Source organism: Nanorana parkeri, unplaced genomic scaffold (assembly GCF_000935625.1).
Source record: "Nanorana parkeri isolate BGI_ZX_2015 unplaced genomic scaffold, ASM93562v1 scaffold1227, whole genome shotgun sequence".
Taxonomy (NCBI): Eukaryota; Metazoa; Chordata; class Amphibia; order Anura; family Dicroglossidae; genus Nanorana; species Nanorana parkeri.
This window is the reverse complement of record NW_017307495.1, coordinates 487,651-499,785: the sequence shown is the minus strand read 5'-3', so window position 1 is coordinate 499,785 and position 12,135 is coordinate 487,651. Positions and strand designations below refer to the sequence as shown.

The 12,135-nt window shown below is 39.0% G+C and overlaps 1 protein-coding gene across 1 annotated transcript in view; it reads right to left on the bottom strand.

Annotated features, from left to right (window-relative positions):
• The window catches only part of LOC108797113 (cell adhesion molecule 1-like), a gene marked incomplete at its 3' end in the record, with an annotated part of 188,424 nt that overhangs the window by 17,531 nt on the left and 158,758 nt on the right, over window positions 1-12,135 (bottom strand). Inside the window, exon 3 of the mRNA XM_018568685.1 lies at window positions 855-1,001. Within this exon, the coding sequence (XP_018424187.1) occupies window positions 855-1,001 (147 nt within the window). The remainder of the gene's footprint in view (window positions 1-854; window positions 1,002-12,135) is intronic.

The following is a 12,135-nucleotide window of genomic DNA, read 5'->3' as shown; positions in this document are numbered from 1 at the left end:
TCATGTTGATTAGTATTGCTTCGGACTTGAAGAAGAGAGGTTTACTCTCAAAAGCTTTTCTTTTAAATATTATGTTATTCCAATAAGAAAGGTATCATTGCATACTGCAATACTCCATTCAAAAAAAAAATATATATATAAAACAATATGCAAGCCAAGGCTAAAGGCTTTACATAAAACATCTCTTCTAATCGGAAACTAGCTGCTTTGAAAAGTTACTATGCACCACCACCAATTACAAGGTATATCTATAACCAATCCTTTTTTCTTTTCTATTGTAGAGTATGAGACAGTATAAACCCCTTTTGATGTCCTTTTTAGGTGAAATCCTCTCACCTTCTGTCTCAGAGACACACCAGAAAGTGAGAAAAAAATCTCTCCTAGGTGAGGATACATTCCCACTAAGACAGAGGTGTTTGTAAACATTGGAAGATTTCTCTCACCTACTGCTTATGTGGCAACTGTACATTTTTGATTTCACCTGTCTTCCTGTTCCGATGATAATAGTCAACAGACCAAATAGATAAGATGAAACTACCTAGACAGCATTAGGACTCTGAAAGTCAGTTTTAACACACTCACACTCTATTCAAAATTGAAATTTATAAAAAAAAAATGGATTTATATATACTTTAACCTATATGAGTTATAATTACCATTTTGTCATAGAACCTTTACTGTTCAGGTCCACTGATATCACCATAACTCTCAGTAGTTGATTGCTCACACTGAAGGCGAAGCTCCAGCATATATACAGCACCAACAGAGCGAGTAAATGAAGGAAGGACGTTCCCACAGTACATCCGATGGGAGTTCTACATACAAATATATTCATGCATACTAGAGAAACTTACGCCTGAAGTCTCGGAAGTAGATGGTCTGTCTGTTTGGATTAAGCAGCTGGATTACGGAGTCATCGTTGTTCTTGACCCGACAGCTGATCGTTGCAACTTCTCCTTCCACCACTGTCACATTTTCTGTTTCCAGGTTCTGGCGCTCTACTGGGACATATGGTAAAGAAGGGATGTGGACACAGGGAGCACATAAGACAGAAAGTGGGAGGAAAGGGTGACAAGTAGGAAAAAAACAAAAGAGAAAAATAGAAAGAATAAGTTTTGATATTGTCACAATAAAAATGCATATATTAAAAATGTACATAATTATTCCAACCTCTCTGCATAGTAGGACAACTACCCTAAACCGAGATGTCATACAATAATCTGCAGGGAGAAGTTCACCTTATCACAACATGTGTCTAAGTGTATGTATCATACAGATCAAACTTCTATTTTTTTCCACCGATCTTTAATTATTTAAGAATAAGGTCTGTTCAGTGGGTGTCTCACAAAACAGGTTCCAAGAAAACTTAACACTCACTGCTGGGCATCTTTCCAAATCTTTGCAGCAGTCTGAATGGTGAAGTGGGGAGAGGCAAGGGCCCCCTTGTTCTAGCCACCTGTTCCGGTGTGGCTGCAGCAAAACATTGCACTGTAGAAGTTTGTCAGCCCATCTCTCAAAAATTCACAAGAACGAATTTTAAGAACTCCTCTACAACTCTAAGCGAGGATATGAATGCAAAACAAGAAGATTACTGGCGTGAGTCTATGTAGGGTTCATGTAAATGGCCTTTGTTTTTCTGCCAAGTGTTTAAAGCGTACTTTAATCACAAATCTACAGATTTCCATCTACAGCGATCGCTATGGGTTGTTAGACCATAGGTTTCATGTGACCTGCTATGCATTTTTTCCCTACTGTGATCAGTTCAGGCTGTGAGCAAAGCAAGGCAAACACAGTCCCTTGCAGCATACAGATTTCAGATTCATGTGTTTGAAAAATGCTGATGTAGAAAGCAAAATACTGTTAAAAAAAACTGTCCTGCTAGCTCCTACTCCATCTGCCTTTAGGTGATCCCTGAAAAGATGAGTCTTATCCCGCCTCAGCCCAACCACTGAACTATCTCAAACAATTCATCCTCACACAGCTACCACCTCTTGTATTACTTGCCCTCCCTTTAGATTGTAAGTTCTCATGGCCCATCTAAACATCTTGTCTTGATATATATAGGACCTGCGAAGGACTCCGGTTAGTAGTAGAAAAAGGTTTTCTAGCCTTTGGGGAAGATGTGTGTGTGTGTATATATATATATATATATATACACATATATACACACACACATATACATATATATCCCTTTTAGAATAGAAAAAAAGAGATTGAGGACACAGAGTCCTCAATTTCCTTTTCTGCAGCCCCTGTTACGAATGAACAGGAAGGCTCTATACTGATTGCTCCTGCCCATTCATAACCTGTGAATATTGTATGAGTTACTATGTCCACGATCATGAATGAACAGAAAGTGATGTAGAGCAAGCATAAGCTTATTATGTCCCCAGTTATTTACAAACACTTAGCGATCAGCTAATCACTGAGTGCCTGTAAAGCCGCTCTCCATCCTGACTCGTCTGTCACAGGAGGCTAAACGGGACAGTGCGGGAGGAGAGCTCATCCTCCTGACAGCTAACTGCTTCCTGATCTCCCTCCTGACTCTCCGCCTGTCACAGGAGCCGAGTTGAGCGGGGCAGTGCCGGAGGAGAGCTCGGCCCACTCAGCCTCCTGAAACCTTCTCTCCTTCCCGCTGGGCACTGGTCTGTATCCCCACTGCCTCTGCCGACACAGGCATGTTTTGTTTTTGTTTCATTTCACATTAACAGTGGTATGAGTATGTGTTGTATGGAGGAGAAAGCAAATAAACAAAGCAGGTCTGTTTTAAGCACTGAATGTAGCATACAAATGTTATAAAGTTGGTCAAAACTGAAGCAAATACATTTCTGGGCATCTAGCATGAAAACAAAGGACTCACAACTGTGCAGGTGAACGGGAGGTTGAACTTTTTATATAAAATCAATAAACTATTGAAATATTTTAAAAAGGATTTCATACAATAGGCCCGAAGAGGCCTTCTGTCAGACCTCTTACAGGGAAATGGTTACAACAAAACATGCTTGTTTCTGGTTTAAGAAATACTGTATATTAATGGGCATAAAACTGAACATCAGGCGGATTAAAAAAAAAACACCCGCAAATGAATGCAGTTATTTATCAAACATATCTGAATTACAGCTGTTGTAAGTAGCAGAATTTGACATCATTTGACTCTTGTTATCCCCTAAATATCAACACTGAGGTAAAGCAGGAAGGCCAATGCTTGGGGGGCATTCAGATATGCTACAAACACATGTGCTGCTAAGAAAAACATGCTAACAGGAGGAGAGAGCAGTGTGATGACCTATCAGTCAGCTGCTGCTCCTTTCCTATCCAATTACAACTTGGGGGAAGGAAAGTGACCTAGCTCTATTGCTTAACTGCCGTAGAGTAAATGCAGGTCACCAACCTGTTCCTGGTGTATGGGGCTGTGCAGAACTCAGAACTTAAAGTGACATTAGACTCTTGTTTTTCTTCTTTTTTTTCTTTTAAATCAGCATTGTATATTGCAATTATTTAATGAGCTTTACAAGAAAATTAAAATTGCATGTAGCAGGGCGTTTTTTTTACCTTAATGCATAGAATGCATTAAGGTAAAAAAGGATTAGCATTTAGTACAACTTTAATAGAAATATATATCCCAGGTAAAGCAGCCCCTATATTTGCATTTTAACTGCGTATTTGGCTTTTTGTCCAGAGCTTAGTTTTACCTTAGATTAACACGTAAAGCACTGTAACCCATGGCAACCAATCGACGATAATCTGTCATCAGTCCTAACTGCACTTTACTGAAGAAAAGCGATCTGATAAGAATGGATTGCTACAGACTGTAAACATCCTCTGCGCTAATTATACAGGTCCTTATACTCTAAAGAAAATAAAAAGGAAGTGCAGTGAAATACTAGCAATCTAAATGAATTATGATGATTTACCACAGGGTAGAATCAGCTCCAGAACCATTATAAATATAACACACTTTTAATTAACTTAGCGCTGCCTAAAGATTAAGTATATTATTACAAATAAAACATATGTAATTGAGGTCATGTACATAATAATATAAAAAAATGCATAATTTCTTGCTTGACCATAATGCAGACTAGGGTTGTAAAGAACATAACGCAGCACATAAAATGCTTGGCAACCCTTGTTCTGGATCTACGCTCGTACATTATAAACCCCAATTTATTAGTTGCAGTAGTGGAAATTTTCATCCCTGACAAATACACATTCGGCGGCATATGTCATAAAATTATTCAGCCTTGAAAAAAAATCATTACGGATGTTAACCAGTCGGGAAAAAGGCGCTATTTTCACGGTGCAGGTACACGTTATACATTAGAAATACAGTACACAATTTGCATAAGAGCTGCTTCACGGTGCTACAGATGACAGGATGGATTCTATTAGTATGGATTTTCAGTCCCTGCCGTGGTGACTTGGTGCCATTTGCACAGACCTGAGGAACAGAGCACTATTCTAGTCAGGCAGAGATGGGCTTAGGTCCGCAGCAGGGCCAAGAGACGCCTGAGAATGTAATGGGCGTCACACAAAGCAGGACATGCTTCAGCAGTAATCATCCTGATTCCCAGCAGGGCAGCAGTGACTGCATCCTTATGTGTGCTATTATGAAGTGTACACATCTCTCTTCTGTTCCCATCACACATGCATGACTCCACATGGAACTAGTGACTAATGTTAGGCCAGCTGAGCTGACATGTGGCCCAGTGCAAAGCACCACCAATTAAATGGCAGCTCACTACCGATGAAAAGCAAAATTCACATACAACTGACCAAAGTAAAAATAACCATGGCTTCAGCTGAGTAGATTAAACCTGACCTTGAAACAGAAAACAAGGAAAGCTAATTTAGGACAAAAAAAAAAAAGAAGGCAAAGTTTCTCTGCGTAAGCAATTCCTGTAGACTGACATTTCCGTTACTTATATAATGCTTCCTCTTATCTTTCTTCTATCGATTCAGTGTATTCAAAGCTGTTATATACAGTAGATGGTTGGCTGTTGTGGTTGGCACCTTTGGGTCCAAGTGAGTGTCCAAAAAGTGAAATATGCCTACCTTTTAGATCTGAGAAGTTGGTGGTTTTGGACTATATATAAAATAATTGGAGTGGAATTAATTTAGGGCAAGCATCCGACAAATCTAACAGAATTGGGCATTTAAGACACACACCCTGGAATTCATAAAGCATTCAAAATCTGTCTCCAGTCCCTTCAACAAATGGCGCAACATTTGCATGTGATGGTCGGTAAGGTGTATATGAATCGTTTACAGAATTGCCAGACACAATGACACAATACTTACAGGTGCGACACAATTTATTCCAACACAAAGGAGGTCTTCTTTATCACCAATGTGGCGGCATTTTCTCAATTAATTTGCTGCACCCATAGTGCCAGAATGTGTCGCACATAAGAAACACCTACATTTGTTGCATGTAATCTAAAATAGTGGTAAACTATGCACGGATTTTATGAATTTGGTGCATGACTTTCTAATATGGTCATGATGACATAAAAATGCTGCAAAAGGCTTTTTTGAATCACCCTCATAGAGCTTTAGTAAACTAAACATTCAGGAGTGGACAAATCAATATGGAATTGAGGAGCCTGTTTGTCCAATCCAGGAGCCAGCAGGATTTTTTTTAGGAGTCAGATCCATTTACAACAACTAGAGAAAACCTTAAAAGTTGGAAGTCAGCTGTAATTAATGAGCATTGGCAACCTGGCTCTTATGATTTGTGCAGCCCTGGTTTACATTCACTTCAATGGTGTGGCTTGCTGCTCATGGAAGGTCTTGCACTATAGCTAACAAATAGGCTAACAAGACACATACAAGTTTTCCTGCCAGCTAAGCAATATTTTGCAGCGTGAGATTTTATTATTTCTGTGTGCACATGAAATCAAACTTAAGTCAAAGGTGCTGAATGACCCAGCAGGCTAGACAGTAAAAAACCATTGTATTCACACATCTTAATAATTTATCAGAACTGTCTGAAAATCAGCAAAGTGATGGCAAAGCAATGTACAATCTCCATCCTATACCCCATCCTGATGCTGCTAAGCCACAGTCAGTGTTATATTGACCATGCATTGTGTGAGTCACCTGCTGAACGCAAAGCATTAGCCTGTCAGATAACCTGCACATTACTATACATCACGCTAAAGGGGAAAACAATAGACTACACTACATCATAAATCACGTGAGCTTCAATACGAGTACACAAAATTAGCCTATACTGCATAAAGTGAACCCCCGTGTGAGAAGAACATTAGCCTAATGTTTCATACAACACAGCATCCCGAGAGAGAAGACAACATTACTAAAACATCCCATAATACCTTCTATCTCTGTCAGAAAAGGCCCACTGTGCATTAAATATGTGTTTCTACAAAGGGAACATTTATTAGCACTCAATTAGGGCTTCTATATCATGAGTTGCATAACCACTTCACACTTTCCCATGAGCCAAATGCCATCAAATTCTTGAAGAAATGAAAAGAGGGAATAGAAAATGAGTATGTTGCCAGCCGAAAGACCAACACATTCAATGACACTAAAAAAAGAAAAGCAGCGTTGAAGAAGAAAACTGACCTAGACACACCATCGGACCTATACACACCACCGAACCTTGACACACCATCAAATCTAGCCACACCATCAAACCTAGACACCACATCAAACCTAGACACCACATCAAACCTAGACACCACATCAAACCTAGACACCACATCAAACCTAGACACCACATCAAACCTAGACACACCATCAAACCTAGACACACCATCAAACCTAGACACACCATCAAACCTAGACACACCATCAAACCCAGCTCCCATACTTCTTGATAGGTTTGATGCCACCATATGGGGTTAGGCTACATTAGCAACATCTCTGTGTAGGAACACATTGGAGGGAATTAACAAAGAGAAATATGTCAATTTTGTGGTGTAAATACTGGTACATGTTTTATACACGTCACATTATCAATGTTATAAGACAAGGTCTATGTGGTGTTGCACCAGTGGAGCCAAATCACGTTAAAAGTGCTATGCAACAGTTTCTTAAAATGTCAGATCACATGTGCCAAAATAATGAAGCACTTGCATCAATGTTCTAATTTAAAAACAGTTTCAAAGTATTAGCAGAAAGGTCTAAATACTGTAGTAAGGGGCATCAGCAATGACCACCACCCGCCAACCCTCCAAATGCACTTTGAGGACAGCAAACAAATAATTATTCCAGATTGTTTCATGAACCGCTTAATTGACTTTTCACTGAACACAAAGGGGTGTACTCATAAATTATTTGTAGAGCCACTTGTCCGACAACATTCTGTGCAAGGTAATTTTTTTTAATTTCATGGTATAAACGCAGAAGTATCAGATGTTGTAGAGCCATTTGTCATGCAAAACTCTGTGAACGTTCAATCTGTGTAAATGGAGGCAAAAACAAAAATTCTTAGTATATTTTGATTTCCAGTCAAATGTAATATTAGGAAAATACTGCTTAGGTAATAAGTATTTATCTCCTATGCTCCTTCCAGTGGCCATAATTTCGTATTTTCCTAATGTTACATTTGACTTGAAAAGAACATATACTAAGAACATTTGTTTTTGCCTCCATTAGCACAGAACAAACATTCATAGAGTTTTGCAGGACAAATGGCTCTGCAACTTTTGCATTTATACCAAGAAATTTTAAAAAATACCTTGTATTGGGCACAGAGGCCAAGTACTATACTTACCTTTACGAATCACCCATACATTATCACTAATTATTATTATTATTATTATTCAGGATTTATATAGCGCCAACAGTTTGCACAGCACTTTACAATATAATACTATCAGCCTAAATCAATAAAAGTGCAGGAAACAAATGTTTTACTTCCCATGGCTACATATCAGATTCCAAGCTGAACTGATCTGACTTTAGTAAACTGAATTCTGATTGGCTGCTATGGGTGTCTGTACTTTGCACCGTTTATGAATCCTTTGTGTGAAGGTGACAGGACCATCTAAGATTCAGAATGTGTTTTGCATTATAAATGCATCAAATCAGCGCGTACATGATAGAAGTGCAGTAATGTGTGACACCACTTGTAAGAGCAATAATCTCTGCCATGTCATAGGAACGCCAGGTGTAATACACACTTCACAGGAAGGAGGAGAGAATCTGTTCTCTGTCTCATCTCAACATACAGCTGATAGTTCATGCTTATTAATTATTGATTAGATGACAAATAAAATAAGTTACAGGAGCATTGATGGAATAAAGACTGTGGTGTTATATAAATTCAGTAGTCGGGCTCAGCAATATGATGTACAAGAGGCAATCTGCAGATATGTCAGTTCATGTATCATTGTGTTAAAGATCCTGAAGGTCAAGTGAAGAGTTGCTCTCCTGAAATGTCTGGGCTGTCCTCATGTGGATCTATGAGTTACCAAGCATTTATTTGCAAACCTTTATCGATGCCAACATATGCTATCACTAAAGAGAATTATAGACTTAGAGCTCATTCACACCATTTGCGTTGATTTACATATATCAATGCAAGCTCAATTGTTTTGTAACTGCCTTCAGACCATAACACTGCATTGAGTGTTGCATAACAGTGCTGCATGTGTGCATTTTTACACAGTGCCTCATCGCATGTCTCACTGCACCATATATCACTTCCTACTCTGTAACTGTACTCAGGTCTAGCAGCCAATCACTAGGCATGAGCACAGTCACACTGCCGAGGAAACAATATCTAATATACCCTTAGTGTTTGGCTCAACCAGCATTAGGGATTTTAGTGCTTGCTAAATCCCTAATGCTGAAACCCTGATACTTACCTTGCTAGGGAACCACCATCAGGGTTTCAGGGGCTGCACACAGTGTTAATTTTGACAGCAAATTTTGATTTAGTTTTAGTCATCTTAATTGTTTTAGTCGACTAAATAGCATAAGATTTTAGTTGACTAAATCTACAGTAGATTTACCAATATCTAGTGGGTTTAGTTAAAGAGTTATTTAAAAATTTCTCTAGAATTTCCAATCTCATTATATACTCCTGGAGTAAACATCTGTTAACCTGCTATTACTTATGGTATTAAGGTTTGAACATGCAATACAGACACAGATTTAACTGTTGTGATATACTGTATAACATGTCTTTATTTAGCTTAAAATTAGACTAAACTAAGTCTCATAAAGAAACAATAATATTGAGTATTTTCAGCAAAGGACCAGTAATTAGATATGCATTGATTATAACAACTTGCAGATGACATTCTTCATTCTTTCAAGCAGAAGTGCAACTCTAAAATATTAAAATGAAAAACTATATTGGCTGTAATGCCATTGCACATATGACCTATGGACGACCAATAGGTAATATCTGCAATGGCATTACAGCCAATATAGTTTAATATTTTAGAGTTGCACTTCTGCTTGAAAGAATGAAGAATGTCATCTGCAAGTTGTTATATTCAGGATGGAACCAGAACTGGAAGTCCAAAGCAATTCGTTCTGATTAGATCTCTTCCTATATTATCTCTCCTTAACATTTTGGTCTAGTTTAAGTTAGTTGACTAAAATGTAAATTCATTTTCGTTGAAGTTTTAGTCATCATAACTTAGTGTTTATTTAGTTTTAGTCGCTGACTAATACTATAACGACAAACTTAACACTGGCTGCACATGGCTGGGGAGCGCTGGGGAGTAGAAGAGTTTCAGGGCCTCACGCAGCAGTTGAGTGCTACTAAGGCAAGTATCCAGATTTTGGGAGATGCCCTTTACATGGTTATTTTTACCTGCATGCCCTCATAGCTGTGAAATTCCCAGTATGTCCTATTTCCCAGCCTGGCCTTTGGCTGGCATGGTGTATTGTGGCTAAAACATTACCCTAACATTAAAATTAAAACAACCATGTCCATAGTCTGGGGACTGGAGTGTACATCAGGACAGTGGTCATACAAGAATGGCATTTTATCAAAGCATTATGGAACTTTTCAGCAGGGCCATTAAGAACGTAGGTGACCAAACATCTTCCTAACTGGGATTAAAGTAGAAAGTCTATTTCCATTCTACTCGAAACTAAAAGTCCTTTTTAAACTGGTAATTTAGCTACACATGCATGTTCAGAAGAGCCAAAAGTACATATTTAACGAACTAGTACATTTTAGACACATCTCTATGCGATTGGGGTCCTAGATGAAAAAGTGAAGCCCAGAGCAGGTCAAATGGTTTCCCGGTGAGCTTTTCAATGTGTAGATCAGAACTCCAGCCAAGTAGAAAAATAACAGTTAAAATATACAAGTGTGGAAGCATTCTTACCTGCCAAAAGATTTGTAGATCTCTCCACCCAGTCTTGAGATTTACACAGCCCTGATTGGCAGTGCTGCCGGCCCTGTGACCTGACTTTTTCTCAGGTAACACATCTAAGGACACCTCCCCACGTCTGGCCTATGACTGGACAGTGAAGGAGCAAGAACAGACTTGACAAGAGCATCTCTCTGTCCTTTCTTCCTAACCACATGTTTACTGTTCGCACATGTGCATGCAAGACACCTAACTAGCCCAAAATATTGCCCCTTCCTCCCCCACACTGTGTGCTGCTGGCAGAGTGGATTACAAAATAATTAAATCAATTCAGGCAATATAACAAGTTGCAATTAAAACACATATGGTGATTTTGCTAAAAAAAGTGAATAATTGCATTCATTGGTGTTTTTAATAACTCCATGGAGTTGAGCTTTAAATGAGAACTATGAGGTAAGTGATTTACACTCACCCTCATAGTTAGGGCCGAAGTGTGACAATGAAAGTGATCGGGAAGTGAGCGGACACATACTATCGCTCGCTGACTTCCCGATCATCTCTCTGCAGAGAACAGTGACCGTCAGTCACCGCTCCCCACAGGGATTCCTTCCTCCCCTCTCCAATCCAAGGAACGGACGGGGTAGGCGGCGAGCACAGCTGGCTTTGCCTCTAGAGCCCACTGTCAGTCAGCCAGCTGGGTGGATCTCAACATTATTGTCAGGATCCGTCCCGACTGTAGCGCTCTCAGTATATAGCAGGCAATAGCCCGCTATATACTGAACTTTGGGTCACGGGGGGAGGTTAGTATATGTCCTCCCGTGACCCTAAAGAGAACTATGGGATAACAAGGTTACCCCATATTAATCTTTTAATTTTCAATTTTGACTGGGGGATACTGTTAATAAATTAAGTTTAACTACCATGGTCTCAAATGACTTCCACTCTTCCCCCCTCCCTTTTAGATTGTAAGCCCTCATGGGCAGGGCCCTCCTTACCACCTTGTCTTGTATTGTGATTGTAATATCTTCCTTATATTATAAAGCGCTGCACAAACTGTTGGCGCTATATAAATCCTGTATAATAATAATAATTCAGTACTCTAGCAACTGCACAGACATATATAGAGTCTCTTATGTCTACCAGAGACTGTTTTAAAACTTTGCTGTGAGTCAGCTCAACTTTAACGCTGTGACCGTAAGCTGAAATATCATGTTGGTTGATCAAAGTATCTAATGACCTTTCAAAATTCTTCCCATTAGTAAACTGCCCTTTTCATCTCCTGGGATAGCTGTGTAGCATGTCTTAGTTTTCATCAGGATAGCTGCACAAATATCAAATAAAAAAAGTGATAATATCATAAATACATTAAACTGTACAGGATGTCCATTGCTGCCGGGCGCTACCCCGTAGGATATTGCAAAAAAGGTTAAAAGGAGGTCTTGGGGAAAAGTACCTCTTGGCCTACATAGTACAGAATCAAAGCCATCAGTAAATCAAGCCTATAGCCTTTAAAAAAAAAAACATTGCTGAGTTTCTGACATTTGTTAGTGAGGGTTCTTTTCAAAGACTGTAAATTTCTTATTTGTTTCACTTTTGTGTTTAAAATATCTCACAGTTGTATAACCTTCACATAACATAAAAATGTCTCATTTCCCCTCACAGTGAAAAATAAAACCCTTTGATGAACACAACCCTCAGTCTCCAGCCCCATAATACTGTCTTTGACGTCTGACACCGAGTCTCTTGAAAACATCATAATGTTGGAGGTTTGATAACGCAACTTCTCAACAAATCAAAAGGTTTCTTATAACTGATAGACACACTATAA